Below are 19,627 nucleotides of genomic sequence, written 5' to 3'. Positions count from 1 at the left end.
AACCCAAGAGTGTTCCAGTTCCCAATCTCTTAAATAAAGACATTTCAAGACACTTTTATAAATTTGGCATGTCAGAAATCCACTGCTACATATTAATGTTCCTTCATAGGATGGCACGAGTGCTGGAGAAGCATCAGAGAAAACTCGCCAAACAACAGAGTCAGCAAAGGAGAGACTTGAAACAGAACGTAAGGACAATATTTCCTTGAATGAAAGTTTTGGGGAAAAAAGGCCTTGCCAAAACACAAGTGGTTGGAATCGTTAGTGATCACCATGCCAACAAACAACCTTGACATTTTGGATTGATTAATGAAAGCTTCAATATACATGGATATTGTCATACATGTACTGTGCAGGCACCTGTATGTCAGTTCCTTTGATCAGATCAGGCATGTATGACGAAGATAATAACTACATTGGTTTGACACCACACTGTTATTAATGCAAAGGCTAATCTTTCTGAGTCATATTTTTTGTTTCTGCAGGTTTTGCACTCGTGCTTAAAACAATGCAAGAATATTGTATACCCTTTCTCTATCAAGTACATGCTTAGAATCTGTTCAAATATGTCTGTCTTGTGTTTTGTTGCTGTCAGAGTCTTCCAAACTATAAAATAAATGTCACAGGTTTTCATGAATTTGACAAAGTAACTTCCACCAACACAGGCGATGATGTGGCATTTACTGCAGGAAATATTCATGTACATGAAGACTTTGAAACACACTCCTTTGCACTTTTGTTTTTGGAGTCTCTTTTACCTGTGAGCACTTCTTCACTGTGCATGGCAGTCTTTAAACTTCAATTAGCACATTGTTCTCGATGTTTGTATCATTTTTCTCTCAGTGCACAGTGAATGGAATATACGTTTTTGATAGTTACATATGTAAATGGTTGACTGTAGTTGTGATAAACGTTTTAATAATACCCAGATTTTTGTAATTGTGTGGGTAAGCAGAGTGAGCAACTGATACATGTAAGCATTCAATGCATGTCTATTTGTGAAGTTATTAACACATCACTGGAAGTAGATGAACTTTATGGAATGTGAGAATGTTTAATGTCCACCTGGTAAAAATGGCAAAATTCCATATGTAGTACTTGTAATAGCAAATTTGGAGAAGCTTTTTATCTAAATATTGATTGCACTTTGGCAATTTCTTTGCTGTTTTTGTAGGAGTTGGACTGGGTATTAGGTACATGTAGTTGTCAATTGAGTAAAACACAGCTTAGCAGTAAGCAAAGTAGTTGGTATGCATGTACGTAGTGAGCAGGTAGGGCGTGTAGGACACGCTCAGAATTTGATCTCCATGGCTTGGGAAGCCACTTGCATTTGAGTGCAATGTGCTTTTTGAAATTGTTATAAATGTTTTCCTTCAAGGTGAAAGGTTAATTGCTGAGCTACACGAGAGGCAGACAGTGAGATTTGATTTAGAGAGAACCCGGGAGGAGCTGATGAGGCAAGCCAAGATGTTGCAGTCACGGACCAATGACCGCAGAAACAAAGGTATGGGCTGGGACACCAACAGGTGCATTGTCACACTAAACTGAAGCATTACATCCAACGGTCCTCTGTTAAACTGAGCATAAGCATATTGATGCTTGATCGTGCTACTGTACATAGCAGCAGCAACACTGTCCCAGTATAAACGGTGAAGAACCAGTCAATTTGCGCCATGCGTGTACGTGTAGTTCACCCAACGCCCCTTGGCAAGTCAGAGAATCCCAAAGGGTCCAGAAGGTATAAAGCCTGTCCCACACCTTCCTGATTCTACTGGCTCACGAACCTTAGTCAAGGCATTGGGCTGTGGTCTTATGATCACCAGGTGGTCTTTATGTTAGCAGTGGGCCACTGATTATCCTGTACTTTGGTTGAACGCTTTGCAGACCACCAGGAGAGTGAAAAGGTAAAATCCAGAAGGAGAGTAGCGGGCTTAAGGAATGCCTAATACTTGGTTGGACAGTCAGGATTCAAACCAGGATTACAGAGTCAGGAAGTGATCCCTAAATTTTGCCAAACCACTCTACAACACCCTTCTGTCCCACCCACCCACACACAAACATGGCCCACTGTAGACCTACCGGAGAACTTTACAAGTGGCCAAATTGTACAAATGTGTAAATTTCAACAGAATGAATAAATCATCAAGGTGTCACACGCTAATGATGGCATTAGCCTTTCCCTTCCCGGCCTGGCCCTATCAGCCAATCGCACATGGCTTTGAATAATTGATTACTCCTGAGAGTATTAACAGAGCTGCTGAATTAATGACGCTCAGTTAGCTCTTGTATTCAGGCAATTCACTGGATCTCTAACCCCGTGGAAAGTGTCATGCACCTTAGTTAAACTTAAATTGTGGATTAAAAAACGTTGGACCTCCCCTAATTGGAATCTTTCCAGGAATTTGTAGACAAATTCAGTTCAAAGCTGATTGTGTTTATTGTAAAGATAACAATATAATAAACATGCTTGTTACAAAATGTTTTTCTTTTCAGCAGTTTTTTTCTGTAAAGTGAATGGATACATTTGTTATTTGTCCATGAACACCTGTCACAGTTCAATTTTTCAAGTTGTGTCCTGTCTTTGGAAGGGCACGTCACTTTGTACATTCACCGACAAGCCACTGTACAAACAGTTGCTTCGTCAATGGTTCTCAATCACGTGCCTGGCAAATTGCCTGAAAGATGTAACAACTCTCCAGAATGTCTGTGTATTTAAACCCATTGATGTCCCAACTCCCCAACCATTGTCCGGCCATGGGTCAGTATGTGATCAATACTTCCAAATGACAATTGATTAGCCATTGAGATTTGGTAATCCCGATTGATTTACATGCGGGTGCCTTGTCTGGTTTATTGATTGCCCTCGCTGCGCAACTCTCTAGACGAGGATCTGGATTCAGGGCTAATGACCCTCACAGGTAGCTCAGTTTGTGATTGTTAACTTGTAGTTCGTGAGAGCATGTCCAAGCATTGAAGTTTGTCAAGGTGGAGGTGCCAAGTTAAGTAACAGGTTTGCAGTAGCACCATGTGAAGGATCTCCTGACAATGGACAGAGCATACTGTCCGAAATGTTGAGTCCCCTCCAAGTCTTTTCAGAACCACATAACACACACATGTACCAGTACTAAAAAATAATATGTAGCATGGTGCTGCCACAAACCTATTACTTAACATGCTAGGAATTGCTAAGCAAACTTCCCGATCAGACCAGCATATAACATAAATCTGCATAGTCTTAAATCTGCATGCTCATAAATCTAGACCAAACGAAAACTTCTTTAGCTGTAAATTCTATGCAGACATTCAGAATTCACAAATATGCACGTACGCACTTGTATAAGGAATCAATTTGGCATCTTTCTTACTCTTTTAGCCATGCTGTACACATTTGGTTCCAACGCAGCACTCTATTTCAAAAATGAAGTCTGATCATTCCGTCAACAGTGGTTTTTTCTGCTTTTCCCCCAAAAATCTAACATCTCAATTACCCAGTTTGAATTTATGTGCCAAACAAGTACTTCTTAGGCCTTTATGAACTATTGTAGTTTTACATCCTCATATATTGCTCTGTGTTTTTCTGCTTCCAAAGTACCCAGACTTTCATTTGATGATGATGATGATCCATGTAGGGCTGGGTAGAATTTTCTTTGTGCGTCATCTATTGTCTGCACGTTCATTGCTTACATGGTTTACCAGAGTTAATAATTGTTTTCATAGTTATGAGAGTGGCATGTGCACAGTTGTATGCTATCCTTTTGCACTGCAGAACAGTCTTGTAAGAAGTTTTGCCACATCCTGGCCGTACTCTCTCAGCCTTCCCTCATCATCCTGAAATTTTGAATATATCAGCAGAATTAAAATATCAAGTTCTGGATTTGTCTATACCTGTTCTCCTGGAATTTCAGTTTCAGTACGTTTGTATAATTTATTAGTTTCTTTATAATTCCTGTGATTGAGCTCTCACGCCGACGATTCAATTTCCTTTGTTACAAAGTCACAGTTCCCTTTCTCAATTATTTCTTTAGCAAGGAACCTTGCCAAAACTGCACAGTTGTCTCTGTCAATATCTCGTTGCTGAAAAAAAAAGTCAAACTGTGTACAATATACTTCCTTTTCCAGATAGCTTCACTGAATTAGTTTGATACTTGTTGAACATTGTTTTCTCAAAATCAGTTCCCTACAGTTTGAGAGATAATTATATCCACATTGTATCAGAAAGTTGAAGAGTTTTGGGGAAGGACTGGTAAGTGCGGTCTGGTTCTTTATGCGGTCAGTTTTGCACTTGGCACATTTTTGGTCAGCAGATTTCTACTTATATTTAAAACATAACCTCTCAGAGCTCAGCTATCATTACACCGAGTATCCCCTCTCTTTCTTTCCTTTCTGCAGCGAGGGACTACTGGAAGAAGCGATACTTTGAGGAAAAGAAGAAGACTAACCCCTTGGAGGAGCAGGTGAACAGGCTGCGGATCCAGCTAGACCAGCAGCATCGCAAACTGCTCAACCAGCTGGAAGGCAGGGGTCCCAACCGGAGGGGCATGCCTCGAGAGCCACCCTCCAAGAAGGTACAAAAACCTTTGGTAGTTGGAGGAAGTTAGAGTCAAACCTTCAGCCCCTGCATTTCTTCCATCACAAGAGAGGATTCGTATTTGCCATTGTTTGTAGTTCACTAACCCCAAGAGCCCAGTTTAATAGAGTTGTTTATTATAGAACGGTACACAGTCAAGTACTTTATAAGCACCAATTTTGCTGTAAAATATTGAGCTGGTTATTTTGTGAACAAATCTGGGGAACTTGGACAATTGCAGTTTGTTGCACCATGGTCAGGTTACCAAATAAATTTAAGACTTGAGAATTGACACTTCTGTAAAAAAAGTCAGTGTTAAGGTTGGGAAAAAAGTACTGGAAAAACTACTCAGCCATACTGTGATAGTTTGGAGATTTGGTTAGCAAATTCATGTAGCAAACAAACACCATTACAGCAGTTGCAAGAAGTCTTTGCCAATGCTAGTATCATGCATTGTAGAAGTCCATGTACTGAATCAAGAGTAATTTTGACATTGCCGTCTCGTCGTTTGATGGCAGAATGATCACAAGATCTTGATCTTCAAGCTGAAGCACCAGATCGATGACCTCAAGAGGAGAGTGGAGAACTCCAAGATGAAACTCACTTCAGAAATCAAGGTTTGTGTTATACTCAATGGACCTACATGTAGATCATATTATCTGTTAGTAGACACACAGGCGTAAATGTCAGGGGTGTCACAGGGGTCATATGGCCCACCATTCCACCCTTCCATGCGCAAGTACTCCCTTGATGGACCGACTCTGTTAACACCTGAATGCCACTGCCACTATGCAGCCGAATCCTATGTAAGAACTTTGTACGTTAACGTGCATTTTATATCGTTACACGCTATGCACAATCCGGTTCATAAGTGTGATGTCCCTTCGGGTTAAACCACGCCCACTGCACATAGTTTTACATGGAACCAGCACCCCTTGAGTGTTCATTCATTGGCAGCTTGTAACGAGTGGTGCATGTACGTGTACGACAAATACAAGCCGGATAGACCTTTTTTTGCTTACAAACATTGACCCTGTTTTGTATGGGCCGGCAACAGTTTGCAGAAAGTTCACCCTCGGTTGACAACAGCGTTTGCCTCAAGATGCCCATTTCCTCAATGTTAACATGAGAGGTTTCAATACATGCTTTTATTTGTAGTAGAGGTACTCATTATGTAGTGCTTTGTTATTTAGACAAATTTGTCTAACAGTTTGTGAATTATCCCCTTGGTTTTGTACTCACGACCAGTCATAGTTTTACTAAGCACCTGTTGACAAAATGACACCTGTGATGTAAGCAAGAAAGAGTGTACAGGGTTCTCTGGACGATGAAAAACCATTTCACATTCTGGCATGGAGTTCCTAGAGGGCGCTGTCCTGGCAAGGCGCTGCCAGCATGCTGCCCATTCCTTGATACATTACAGTGCTTTTTTCTTTTTGGCTAACAGCTTCGCAACCAAGCAGAGACCGAGTTGCGAAACTTGCGATCGGACGTCATGCAGCGCAAGATCAACGTGACCGTGTCTCGCTCCCAACAACTCACCACCCTCAAGGAACTGGAGGAGAAACAGGGGGTGCGAACCACCCCCCTACGGGGCACCGGCGCGACCTCGTACACGCCCCGGGGGACCGTCAAAACTGGGCTGAAGTAAGACACATCCGGCCACCGTTTTTTGGATAGGAAGACAAGCATTGCATAATGATAGATGTGTTGGTCCATCTATTTGCACACTTTGAAAATGACAAAGGAGCGGTATCTGGGCCATAGTCAGTTTGGCGGGTCAAAGGGTAAAGGTCAAGTCTGAGGTCTTTATTTACATCTGAGCAAGGGATAAAAGATGGACACCTGTCAATTTCAGTCCTTTCTGCAAACTCTCATCAATCAACATTTTCTGTTGTACCACATTCAGCACCCCATACTTGGAAGTTAGCCTGTTTGCACTGAACACTGTTCACCTTTTTTTTGGAAGTCGAATTTGACTGCAGCTCTGTGCACCATCACATGCACGTGTTGCCAGGACATGACTAGGAACCTATTCCCAGTGGATAAACTGTAACCCAAAGGCAAAGCATACAAAAATCATTCACCATGGAGTTGTTTTGCTGGCGGAAACTGCACACCGTTCATAATCAGTGATCAATATGGTGCAGATGAGTTTTGGAGCACTAGCATCCACCTGCAGTCTGATGGCCGACAATAATTTGATGACAATATCTTCTTCAATTTTTTAAGTATTCAGTCTGCATGCATGAATATGAAATATTCTCTTAATGGCAATAAATGTAATTCTAGAATCAGTATGTACCCGTAGTTAAAATGAAAACCTCATTCTTTTATGTTTTGTAATCCAAGTTGAAGTGTACAGTTGCTAGATTTTATTTATTCATCCACTGCTCATTAAAACATTTTTAAAATGTAAGTAGTGCTCATAAATTTGTATTTTATCCACACGTATAGGTACTCTGAAAACTGAAAGAAAATTAAACTTCTAGAGGGTCTGGAAGCATGTGGATTTTGTGGGGGGTTCCAAAGAAATCCACGTGGTTCACTTTGGCTCGGTTTTTGGAGACACTAGGCCTAATCAAATCTATCTTGATATAAAAGGGAATTGTTTAACTCGTCATATTTACATTGTTTTATCTTCAAAATAGAGCAGAGTTTTCTCCACTTTTTGTTTCCAAGACATTGTTTGCAGTATCCTTCTTCAAAATGAGCTAGCCAAATGAACATATGCATCATAATTTATCAGGTTTTTCTCCCAAACGACCATTTATAGACTTTACTTTCTGGTCTAGGTTTAAGTTCGTGGTTTTCGAAGAACAAATAAAATTCCTGAATTTATTTTCTTGTCAAAAAAAATTTGCTGCTGGGTGTTTTCTGTGAGAAATCCGAGTTACAATGATTTTTCAATGTCAAGGTTGGGCCATTCAAGTTGAAAACCAACAGAAATGTTGTGAAATATCTCACTTCTGCCACATAATCAATGGCATGATATGTGCATAAATAGCCCTGGTTGAATGAAGTCTTCACCACAAAGCTCATGCAGGACTTTGAAGGAGGCATTCAGTAATGCTAGCATCGACTTCAACACACCAATTGCTCCATCAACAAATACACCTATATACATACTGAAGTTTATTCTCATTGATTGAAAGTGAATAAGTGTTTTGAACAAAAGAAAGAAAACAAAAGGAAAGAGATTGTGAAATAACTTGAAATGCAAATACACAACTGAATATGAGCTGCTCTATCAAAATGAAGAATAAATAGCTGCTCTAACATTGACTCCAGTTTTATTCGTGTGTTTATTCCAGTTTAGTGAATTTTGTGATTTGATCAGCTTGTAGGACCTTGTTCTCAAAACACAGCTTGAGTGGCTATTTTTGACCTGGTATTTCTTAGGACGTGCAAGCTATTAAATGCAGTTGTTCTCCAACTGACAACTATAAATCAACTTTCCAATTCATTTCTCATTTTGATAGAGTAATCTCATTCACAGATCTTCAGCTCCTGAAGGAAGGAAACAAATCTGAAGAAAAGGCAAGGAAATGTAAAAAGAACGAGCACGTTAAAACCCACATACTTTGGGTGTCTGGAGGAAACATGGAATACTGAAACATGACTGAAACAATATTGCAAGAAAGGGTAATTTCATAATTGTGTTCAATTCACAACATCACTGAGATAACATACTTGCACTGTCAACTGTCTCAGTTTACATTGTTCAATCTCCATTTGAAATATTCACAGCTTCTACACCGTGCGTTAAGTACGGTGCTTTCACACCAAGTCTTCAATGTTGGTACACGTGTCTTGTATCCAAATTGTTTCATATGTATCTTCAAAATCTTCAGAAGAATATTTCAACTTTCTGGCTGAAAGACAGCACATCGGATACAGGTCTCACAAATGCAACAATCACATGTGTGACATGTTGTATACATCCTGAATGCAACAAATTTACTCTTTGGAGTAATATGTTGCAAACAGTCTCGGGAGTTCAGTTGGCTTAACTTCAAATAAACTGAATATGCCCCTCTTTAACAAAAAAAAAAGTTGAATACTCTCACTGACATCAAGAGCTTACACTCTTCACAATGATGTATCCGTAATGTTAGACTGGGATGCATCAGGGGTGCAGTGATAAATTCCTTCTGAACGTCAAGAATCATTCAGTCATGATTATAAAATTCTGGAGTAGAAGGTCACACAGTCTCAACTGTTCTATTTACAATTTTAATTTAAACATTGAACCTGTGTCAGCACAGATGATGGTGGTTGAATGCAGTCACCAAATCACGCAAAAAACAAAGAAAAAAATAAAAAATGGTCTAGAAGGGATAAGAAAACCAAAACACAAATTACTTAAAAATGATAAGTTTTGTTACAAACTCATGACATATGTTCAACCTCCCTCCCCAAAACCCAGGTATTTCAGCTGAGAACGGGACCAGATCTGCCAGAACTGAACACCCCTTGCAGGGATTCAACATTCCACGGTACCAAATCTGCCCGAATGTTAAACCCTGCAAGCTTTGTTCTTTCACCAGTGTCATCAAAATTCACCAAGCATAAGAAAGGCCATTTCATTCATTATGGGCAGTGGTCTCCTACAGCACTTGCCCCCCCCATTTTGTAGCTAAGTTAAGAGCTTTTCTTCGCACTGACAGGTTGACACTCCCCCCCCCTACAAATTGAAAGCAAGTTTAGATATTATTAGACAACTTTTTGCATAACAACAATGTTTAATGAAATGAACTGTTCATGTTAATGTAGGTGCGGCAACCAAAAATGTTAAAACTTGGCGGCTACTGTTCAACCATTACGGAAGACAAAGCATGATGGGCCACCATGCTCCTCTACACGTTGCAGGACACCGGTGACATATCTCTTTGCCTTGATGTATCTTGTTAGCCTTTAATACATATACTTTTAGCATATCTGATGTGAACCATGCTAACAGAAATCCTTCAATCCATGCAACACCAGGAGTTCAGTTTATGGACAGAGCCAGCCTCACATTTGTTATAAAGAAACCGGCTGATGTGAACTTTGTATCTATACACTTGTCACATGCATAATCTTTCATGTGGCTTGGTGAACTGGATAAGGGTGTGTCCACTGACAAAGGGCGTAGTTATGGGAGTCGCATTGTACACAACTCACATGCATACAAACTTCTTCCTCTTCCATTCCGTTGGGTAGAATAAATATTTGCAGTATGGCCACTGGTGAATGGTATGATTATATGCGGGGCAATGGATCATTTCACAAAGTGCTGATCTCAGCTTCAGACTTGACCCATGGGTTTTAGGTCTGCCGACACTTCAAACTCACAGCCTGTTGCCTCAACCACATCCTCTATGGTGACTCCTTCTGCGATCTCGGTGAGCGTCAACCCTGTCTCCTTGTCAACCTCAAAGACACACTGCAAGTGAATCAAGAAAAAAACCCAAGAACCCTCCCGTCAGCTGAGATTGAACATAAATGTAGAAATCTTTGGCTCATACACAGTAGCATATACACGTAATCCTCTCCCGAAAATTTAGTGACATTTAAAGCATCGTGGCATTCAGTTATCCCAAGATTTCTGCCCTTGGTTCATTGGCTTGTTCACTGCCCTCCCCCCTCGCATTCCCACAAGTCCCCACTCCCATCTCTCTTCCTAGGATAAGTCTACCTATACATCGGTCACCATTTGCCATTTGTATTATGATCATGTCCACACATCAGGTTCCAGTCAGGGGCAAATATGTGGGAGACCAGTACCTTAGGCTTGCCCTTGTTCAACTAATAACTTCTTCCCCTCCCACCCCACTCCCTGGGATACCTCCGCCCACAACTTGGACCCCCACTCACCATTTCCGTGATAATCATGTCCACACACTGCGTGCCAGTCAGGGGCAAGGTGCAGGAGTCCAGTATCTTGGGCTTGCCTCCTTTGGCTTGGTGCTCCATGGTCACCACGACTTTGGTGCGGGCAGCAGAGACCAAGTCCATGGCTCCACCCATTCCCTTCACCATCTTGCCCTGCAAGTGACACATTGATGTTGAGAATGCACCCTCTGTCAGTCATACACAATCAATCCTGTATTTTTATTCATAAATTTTTACTTGTGTATGGCTGTTCTTATTTGCACAAATTATTTCGAGCAGGCCAATTTTCCCTTGATACTACATTGTCATTGGTTTTTTTTAATCGTAACAGTCCTCAATCCTTGAAGAGATGAAGGAATGAGGACTATGAGGGATGAAGAACTTTGATAAGGGGAAGGGCTGCATTCTAAATCATTTTCTGAACCTCTACCTATAATTTGTAAATTCAGAAACATTTAAAGTTCATTCGCTCTTCACCAGAGTTGACTGCGTGTATACAGTGGAACGTCGCTATACCGAACACCGCTATACCGAACATTCGGCTGTACTTAACATCGTCCTTGGCTCACAATATTTTGTGCACAAAACCTATTGAACATTATGCAGCTGCAAATCAACCGAGATTTGCCACAGCATGCATCAGAGACCGATCCTGAGTGGTAGCTTCACTACTTTTAAAATAAACTAAATATCGATTTTGTAACTCAAGATTTAATAAAAAACAAAAATAGTTCACAGATACATTTCTAGAAACCTCAAAACGTGAATGCAATGGCAAAACATCACAAAAACAGTGAATCATAGTATCAAAAGAGGGTGGACTTCAGTTAGACGAAAGAGGGCGCTATTCAACATGTCAACGAAACGTTCGGCAGTTAATTTCGCTGTACCGAACATTTAGTGTGGTCCCGTCATGTTCGTTATAGCGGTGTTCCACTGTATATCTCATTTATCGGTCTGGTTCTGACATGACTTGTAGGACTCCAACATTAACCAATGCTCGGTTTATCGTGAGGAGCCTTGTGGTACAGATATTATAGACGTGGACATACTGGTATCATCCAGTTGGCCAGGTCGCCATACTTGGACACCTGCATAGCACCAAGAATCGTCAGGTCGATGTGGCCCCTGCACAAACAATACAAATGAAACAATGAGATTTCCAGGCTAAAAGGGCCAACATTTCTGGTGACATTGGTTGGAAAATGCATGACAGATCAAATGAGGGCAAAAAAAGGATCAGGTGTACCATAAAATATGGCCCGTGTAAAACTACAGACTCAATGACTATACTGCGAGCCTAGAGTTGGTATAAGGTAAAAAGACCACGGTTTTCACCAAGTCATTCATTCTTGTGTAGCACCGTACTTTGGAAAAAACAACCAGCTCTTGGCCATGAGCAGAAAAACAATATCCAACGATTGCATGGGGGTTTTAAATGAATTTTACGGGGAACCGCACAGAAGAGACAGCAAAAGCAGCATTCAGCCAATAAATTTGATTGATTAATTACATGAACTATTGATGGCAACATTTAAATATATTTTGTTTTACAGTACCTGAGCTTGCTGCAGCAGGCTTAACAAGAGGAAAACAATTTTAACTCCCAGCAAATCAGTTAGCTTTCTAATCTACGAAGTGTTTCGTGTTATGGTGTGAAATCCGGTTAGCAAATTATGAGTAACGTTGATCACGGTTTACCCTCTGATCATGGCGAAGGAGTCGTCGCTGGAGAAGTACGAAGCACCAGGGAGGACTGTTACCGTCTCCTTGCCGGCGTTGATCAGGTCAGGGTCTTCCTTGCCCTTCTCTGGGAAGGGGCCCTGGCGGTAGACCAAAACACAATCCCTGCATTTCACATCTCACGCTGTTTATTTCACAGTTGTTTGAGTTGGCCAAGTGCATGTTATCCACAAATGAGAAAATGCCAAGAGAAATCCACAAGGCAACATTTACCCGTTACGAACCTTTGCCTGTGGGGAGCAAATAAATTGGCTTGGAATGGCAATTATCAGAGGTGCGGAGTCAGTATACAGAGGCCATGTATCCCCTTAGCTTTACAATTCACATTTACTAACGTGACCTTAAGGGTGCATTTATGTACCAACTACACAGTTTGCAATGAATATCAGTAAGTTACAAAAGCAGCAACTACACAAGGCACTGTGACTAGACTTACCAATCCCAGTACACCGTTCTCACTCTGCAGATGAACCCTGATCCCTGGCTGGATGTAGTTACTGGCAAGCATGGGCATGCCTATGCCAAGATTGGCTGCAAATCACTGCCAGTTAAGGGCAGCAGAAAACAACTCAGATTCTAGGTACTCAAATTGCATATCAGCTTTCTTTCCATTCTCTTGACAGGAAACCAAGCTTAACAAGAAAAGCCCTGCAGGTGATCCCCTCTCCCCCCCCCACAAAGTGCATTTAAGCCAAGAGAAAGGACGTGTATTTCACTCATCTGACGTTTTCTCTAAACATGGCCTAGTTATTGTCTCTTCATGAGCACCTTCTCACAAGAGAGAGAGAGGTAGGGCTGGCACTGTACCAAACCAGCACCAGTGCAGAGACCCATGATCGTAAACTATATGAAGTTTGCGGTGACACCATGTAATCAAATACTCTCTTTGAGTGTGTGTGGTTCTGCACGACATACGGGTGTGAACCAAAACGCTTGCCTACTGCAATGATCGTAAATACGCCATACATGCATGACAAGGGGGTGCTCTTGCCGTTTGTTGATCCAATGGGATGTTGTTGACTAGATAGCTTGCCACACTCCTACAGCATGCTGTAAAGACTCTTCCAGGTGTTGTATTTGGTATTCAATAGGGAGCTCTCACTGACCCACGTGACCAAACATATAGTTATCGTAGTCAAAAACACAGTGCCATTTACAGTCTCAATGAATGGCAAATAGTACATGAATGAGAAAATGGTAGAGGCAGCACCTAGTCCTGCATCGGAATCATACATACAACATACAACAATCATACCACAAAAGTGGTGACCATATGCTATTTGATAAAGAGTTCATGGTTATTTTACATGAAAATAAACCTCACTGTCAAATTTGCAATGCACAACATACGGCTGTGAACCAAAACGCTTGCCTACTGCAATGATGGCCGATCTCAGGAAAACCATATGGTCACATGGTACTTTGACGAGTTTGGATTGGTCAGTATTAAGGATACCGTACATGCCATCTTTGAATTCCACAGCTGCCCTCCTGATGATGCGCTCTCGCATCAACGCTGCATCCGACTTGGCCTTCTGGCTTGTGTTATCCTGCCTCAGTGTTAACCTCTGGAAGATAATAAGACATCATCACGGGGAATGGATGCAGAACGTAAGGCCGCTGATAAGCAGTAGTCACGGCTTGTGATTGAGACGGGGGAATGGACATTTGCATGGATCCCGTCTCTACTTGTAATAGTCTGAATTTGATTGATCCTCAGCCTCCCAGATCCTTCAAAATCCATGCAAAGGTTGTGGGGTATTTTGCAGGACTGAGGAAGGTAGAGATGACCCACTTTTACTCTTTGAGGCATCAGGCCTCTTTAAAGGAAAAGCACAGCAAATGTGTCACAAGTTCCTTGCAAAGTGGATGATCTTGGAGGTGATCCCCACAAGAATTCCTGTGGAGATAAACTGAAATGGGCTTACTGCGCAGAGTTCAAAATTGCCAATTCAGAAAAGCCACTAGCAAAAAATGCCTCAGGATTTAGAGGTTATGATGAAGATAACTGAATAATCTGGATAGTAGAAATACCTCAATTCTCTTCTCTAGTTTTTCCGATTTGACAACTCTGTGCACATAGATGCTAGGGATGTGGATGTCCTCAGGTGCGAAGCTGCCAATATCGACAATTTCCTCTACCTGTATTTTTGGGGAAACAAAGTGGTGGAAAGGGGTAAAACATGGCCACTACTGTTAAACTATTTTCACTGCATATTCCAATGTCTACAAGAAATAAATAAGAAAAGAAGGATCAAAAGTTCATTAATCGATTCAAACTGAACTTTTTGTTTGACACAAATACATCTTGTCAAACTGGAAGTGAAAAGTTGAAATTGAGGTCCAAATCCAATGTATGTAGGCTGCATAAGAGGGTAGCGTGTAAGCTTGATGGTGAGTAACTAAGTATTTGAGCCAAGAGCCACTGAACTCGGTTACCTCAGCGACAGTGATTTTGGCTGCCTTGGTCATGGGGGGGTTGAAATTGCGGGCAGTCTTCCTGAAGACCAGGTTGCCGGCCCTGTCTGCCTTCCAGGCCTTGACCAGGGCAAAGTCACCCGTGATGGCCCTCTCCATGATGAAGTCTCTCCCGTTGAACTGCCTGGCCTGCATTAACCAAGGAAACATGGAAAAAGCCTGTGGAAACTTCCCACTACAGAAGGAAAACTAGACAATGCCAAGTTGACAGGTGATTAAAAACTTGGGCTTGTCCCACTGTATTGGGCTTTCTCAAGTGAACACTCCTTAAATACAACATCTAGTGCTTATGTGAGAGCTTTGCTAGCGGCAGTAACTAGCAGCATAATGCAACAGTGGATTTTGTTGTGTTACTCAGTACACTGGATTAACACCAACTTGGTTGCAGGCTTGCAGCACGTGTCTCTATTTTCTTTGAATATCTCAACTTGGTTGCAGCATGAAGAGTGCGCTATCAGTGCTGGGTGACATTGGATTTTGGAAGTAGGTATGTATAGGGGTGTCCCAGTGAGAATGCCCACAGAGTTGGAGTTATTATTGACTTTCACCTCAGAAAAACTCATGGTCTGGCAGAAAAAAAACAAGTAGTGCCTACCTCTCTAGGTTCGCTGGTTATCGCTACACTGCCCCCATCACCATATTTGATTGGCGCCCCGCCCAAGTGTACCAGTGTGCCATAGGCAGTGGGGGTGTAAAATGCAGGGATACCAGCCCCACCAGCACGAATCCTTTCGGCCAACGTACCCTAGAGGTGAACATAACAACACAAAAAGAAAATAAAACTATACCTCCAAGCATCCATACATCTTTGAATCAGTGTGGCTTACTTCTGCCTTTCAGTAAGATCCCCTTAAGAGTCTATATAATTTCTCATTGTGATGTGGGTAAATTTCGGATTCAAATACAGATTCTGGTCCATCATATAAATTTGCGAGTGTCCAACCCTATCATATTTTGTAATCAGTCTGTGCGATTTCCCCATTTTCATGAAATCTTTACTTTCAACTCTGTGTGCTTTCTACCTGTGGTGTGAGTTCCACCTCCAACTCCCCCGACAGATACTGCCTCTCAAACTCGGCATTCTCCCCCACGTAGGACGACACCATGCGCTTGATCTGCCTGGTCTTCAGCAACAGGCCCAGGCCAAAATCATCAACACTGTGCAAGGAGAATAATGTCAAACAGAATGTGCTTGAATGCAGAAGCTTAGCTCTGATCAAACAACCAGGGACATGTACATGAACTGCCGTGGTCCACCAACACACCAGTAAATGTGACTATTCATGTGAGACAAATACTTTGCCGCAATTCTAATGCAAGTGATCATTTTTCTGACAACTGCATTTCCTTTTATTTTTTTCCTGTAACCTTGTCAATGACAAAGACCTGTGATGCCTGCATACAGCACACGCAAAAGGCTGTTTTAACCCCAACAGTCCCGAATGCTACAAAGTACTACTTAGTAGTAAAATGTAGTACTCAGCCCTGTCGCTTGTAAGAGGACATGACATTATTATTCTCTGAAGCCATAAAATACAATAGAGAAGACAATGTACCATACAGTGCTGTGGCTCTATGAATGCATGGTTTCATTGTTCTCTGTACGAATAACAATGGAATAAACCTAGCCAGAAATAGTAATTTGTAGTGCTAGGTCCTTCAGGCTCAGAGTGTTACGTAGTATTTTGTAGTACTGAGTACTCTAAGCCAAACAACGCCCGGTACTGTTAGGGTTAATGTAAATGCAGTATTTAACATATTGTTTTTCAGTTCAAAAACCCCAAATCAATAGTACATGCATGCACACTCAATAAAAATAGATTGACTTGAACCATGCAAAATACAACACTCCATGTGATAGTACACTAAACCTCAATGGTTATGACTACAGGTCCATTATCCACTCCGAGCGGGAAAAAAAAGCGGGCTTGTTTTTAAATGAAAATGACTGCCCTTTGATACGAACGCACCGTGTATGCGCCCAACTTTATGCACGTTTGACACGGAGCACGGTGAGTACGCGGAACGAATTCATTCTGGAATGTATGGTCTTCACCTGTGTGCCAAATGCGTGCAAGAACCCAGTTGGAAAACTTCTCACCAGCCTGTCCTTCTTTTGCAGGTGAGGGTGCAGTGCAGCTCTCAAAGTGGATATACACATCTCCACAGCTTTCCCTTAATCCCTACTTTACACAAGTTATCAAGATGAAACAAAAAACCATACCAAAAGTATGTGTGTAGGAACTGAGTTCCAAGTGAGAGAACGCTATTATCAGATTTCACTGTGAGGACCGGTAATGCTGCACTAGAATCTTACCCAGCATTGTTACTGACTGCTGTGATTTCTTTCACACCGGATTTCAACAAGCCATTGATGAGGTTCTCTGGAATGCCACACAAACCAAAGCCTGGAAATGAGAAGTGAAAAAGAAGTGTACAAACAGCGGTGGGTAGTGTTGTAGGTCTGGTGAATTTGTACTCGTGGTTGAATATTTTTCTCTCTATAACAAAAATGGAAATGCACTCTTTATGTTGAATAAACAAAGCACAACCATGGTTTGAAAACATTTAACAGGTATCAAATCACCTCTTCAATGTTTTTGGAAAGTCCATCCCGTCATGCCCAACTACTGAAGAAACCAACAAAGCCTTATTGGGCCAGCCTTTTTTTCTTATTTATTGGATTACAAACAGAGCACAAAACTTGGTAGGATCGGAGGGGAGAAAAATACTAAAAAACAAAATTTTAAAGTTCATTTTTCAAAAGGCGACTAACTTCAAGCATTTTTTAAAAAGTAACTGTTTTTGGTATATTAAGAAAAGAAATTAACTTGTATTTTCTTAGCTGATACAAAACATTGCCTTGGGAAAAATTAGGTACAGTCTATTCAAAACACTGCAATTCTGTTCATCAATGCTACTTTTTTTATTCTTTGGAGTTGGCAAGATCGTAATCCAACAAGTAAAAAAGTTGGGCTTACAGTCTACATGTACATGTTTCTCTGAACATGGTGTTTTACTTCAATGCATGCATATAATCACTGGAATATGGAATCGTGGAATAATTGGGAAGAACTTCATATTGGACGATAATAATTTTAATAGTCACAAACAAGTTTATAAGAGGGTTTAATGCTTAACTTTCAGAGGATTTTTCACAACTGAGGAAAGGGGGTTCATTGTCCAAGGAAAACTAAGTGTTTGCGACACTTGAAAACTATGATTGAATTCTTCCTGGATACTAAATTAAACACGGCAGCAGAACAAAAGATGCTGTACAAGAATGCTGTGATTTACACTGACACCAAACAAGGAGCTAATACACATGTGATACATGATGTATATGCAGACATGTACAGTCTATCTTACCTCCAACTAGGAGAGTAGATCCATCAGGGATATCGCTCACTGCCTCATTTGCACTGTCATAGAACTCCACACTCACTGGAGAAGTTGTTGATAGACAGCAAATTGCAGGCTGATGAGTGCAGACAGCAAAATTTACAAGAAAATATTACTTTTAGAAAAGTTGGAACAATACATGCAAGAAAATGCAGTAGGCATGCCTGACTGCTGTCCAAAGACTGGAAAGACAGAGTCTGGTTAATAGGGCTCACTACTGAACATGTCCGGTTTCCAAACAAAAAAGAGAAAGTGGACATGCAAAAATCTATTTATACTTTTTGGTGGATTTTGATGGACTCAGTCCAGAAGGCCTGAGGTGACCAATTGTTGATGGATTATGACGGACTAAGTGCAGGAGGCTTGGAGCTGCACTGCAAGGTATTCAGTGCATATTGTCATGGCAACAGTGCTGAGTGATGACATCACGTTCCATACACCGTGTGTAATATCTGCCGAGTATACTGTAGCCTATCCCCAGAGCAATTGTGGGTTCCTTCCTCTCTGGCATGTCTGGTCGTGTCGGAGCATGTTACTTGTGTGAATATGAGCACAATCACTCCTGAACAAGGTTCAATTTCATAGCGCTGCTTGACAATTGGTTCTGTGCTGACAAAGCCTCCATCTGTTTCACACAGACTGTTAACTGGTTAAAAAGCAACATGGTCTGATGGCATAAGGATAGCAAAAGCAAGCTTTGCACTCTCCCTCCCCCCCCGGGAAAAGCTTACATGCAAGTAAGTGACCCATATTATCCACGTGCACATGCATGCTACTGTTGTTCATTAAAAAAAATCAAAAAGTAAAATATACTATATGTAAAAATACACTGCAGCAACTTGTACTGTAGAATTTCTAGCAGTGTCTAGAAAACACCTCTAGCACGTCTAGGCCTATTAACAAGACATAAATAGGGCCTACTACCCCTATGGGTTGTGCACAGGGTTGTCAAACGGCGTCCGTATAGAACTCTTTCCTGGAACACACCAAAAGGAGCCCCACAGTTGGAGGGGTACAATGTGAACAACATTTTAATTACCGCTGTTAACAAAAAGTGAATCCGTCCGAATACTGGGCCGGTAGACCTACGGCTTCATGCACACAAACTGTAACTAACGAATGCCATGCGAAATAACGTTAGTTTTTTGCACAGAACCTGCGGCTCTTTTAAAGGAACTAGGTCTATTGCATGGAAACTTGTAAAAGAGTTTCACCTTCAAATGTGTAGCTGCTGAATGCCGGTAACCATTGCAACCAGATGGTGCTGATAAAATGTTTTTGACACGTCTAAACGCGAGTCTGCAGGCGGCCGCCATGTTTAGGCAGGTACCAAGGCCGTTTTCCAATACTCAACTTCGTCTCCACATCTGGCTCCGTGTAGGAAATCAAATCTCCAATTGTGGGCCTGAAGCGTTTAATTTACAGTAAGTACTGTAACTTTTGGCTCTTTTTAATGTTATTTGACGTTCTGTGGCACTATCAGACTTACTTTTACTTACTTATAACCTCAAAGTCAGGAAGTAAAAAAACAGTTGAAGCCTGAGATGGAGCCCGAGTCGA

At 41.4% G+C, this 19,627-nt stretch overlaps 2 protein-coding genes across 9 annotated transcripts in view; one reads left to right on the top strand and one right to left on the bottom strand.

Moving 5' to 3' along the window:
* Positions 1-7,852, top strand: part of LOC110989385 (uncharacterized) — a 21,171-nt gene extending 13,319 nt beyond the window's left edge. For 6 of the 8 annotated variants that reach the window (XM_087143940.1, XM_087143939.1, XM_022253739.2 and 3 more), the window contains 6 exons: positions 110-188; positions 1,379-1,504; positions 2,883-2,918; positions 4,390-4,565; positions 5,086-5,184; positions 6,015-7,852. In XM_087143940.1, the coding sequence (XP_087000066.1) occupies positions 110-188; positions 1,379-1,504; positions 2,883-2,918; positions 4,390-4,565; positions 5,086-5,184; positions 6,015-6,218 (720 nt within the window). In that variant the 3' untranslated portion in view covers positions 6,219-7,852. The remainder of the gene's footprint in view (positions 1-109; positions 189-1,378; positions 1,505-2,882; positions 2,919-4,389; positions 4,566-5,085; positions 5,185-6,014) is intronic. The other 2 variants (XM_087143941.1, XM_087143942.1) reach the window with 1 other exon arrangement.
* On the bottom strand, positions 6,920-19,627 carry LOC110989387 (succinyl-CoA:3-ketoacid coenzyme A transferase 1, mitochondrial-like). Its single transcript, XM_022253747.2, has 13 exons — positions 19,282-19,627; positions 18,035-18,143; positions 16,983-17,073; positions 15,688-15,823; positions 15,261-15,410; positions 14,627-14,794; positions 14,222-14,329; positions 13,644-13,755; positions 12,624-12,718; positions 12,146-12,267; positions 11,497-11,572; positions 10,427-10,597; positions 6,920-9,995 (listed from the first exon to the last, which is right to left on the bottom strand). Exons 1-13 carry the CDS (start codon positions 19,381-19,383, stop codon positions 9,858-9,860), a joined length of 1,578 nt encoding a protein of 525 aa, XP_022109439.1. The 5' UTR covers positions 19,384-19,627; the 3' UTR covers positions 6,920-9,857.

Source organism: Acanthaster planci, linkage group LG12 (genome assembly GCF_054643075.1).
Source record: "Acanthaster planci isolate LZ-2023a linkage group LG12, COTS_SCS, whole genome shotgun sequence".
NCBI classification, from domain to species: domain Eukaryota; kingdom Metazoa; phylum Echinodermata; class Asteroidea; order Valvatida; family Acanthasteridae; genus Acanthaster; species Acanthaster planci.
The sequence above is the reverse complement of the archived record's forward strand: the minus strand, read 5'-3'. Positions and strand labels throughout refer to the sequence as shown.

Excerpts from the sequence above, each read along its gene's own strand:
- LOC110989387 (XM_022253747.2), bottom strand. The coding sequence starts at position 19,383 with ATGGCGGCCGCCTGCAGACTCGCGTTTAGACGTGTCAAAAACATTTTA. Across the intron at positions 18,144-19,281 it reads CAGCAGCTACACATTTGAAG|CCTGCAATTTGCTGTCTATC; the intron begins GTGAAACTCTTT and ends TGCACTCATCAG. Across the intron at positions 14,795-15,260 it reads TAACCAGCGAACCTAGAGAG|GCCAGGCAGTTCAACGGGAG; the intron begins GTAGGCACTACT and ends TGGTTAATGCAG.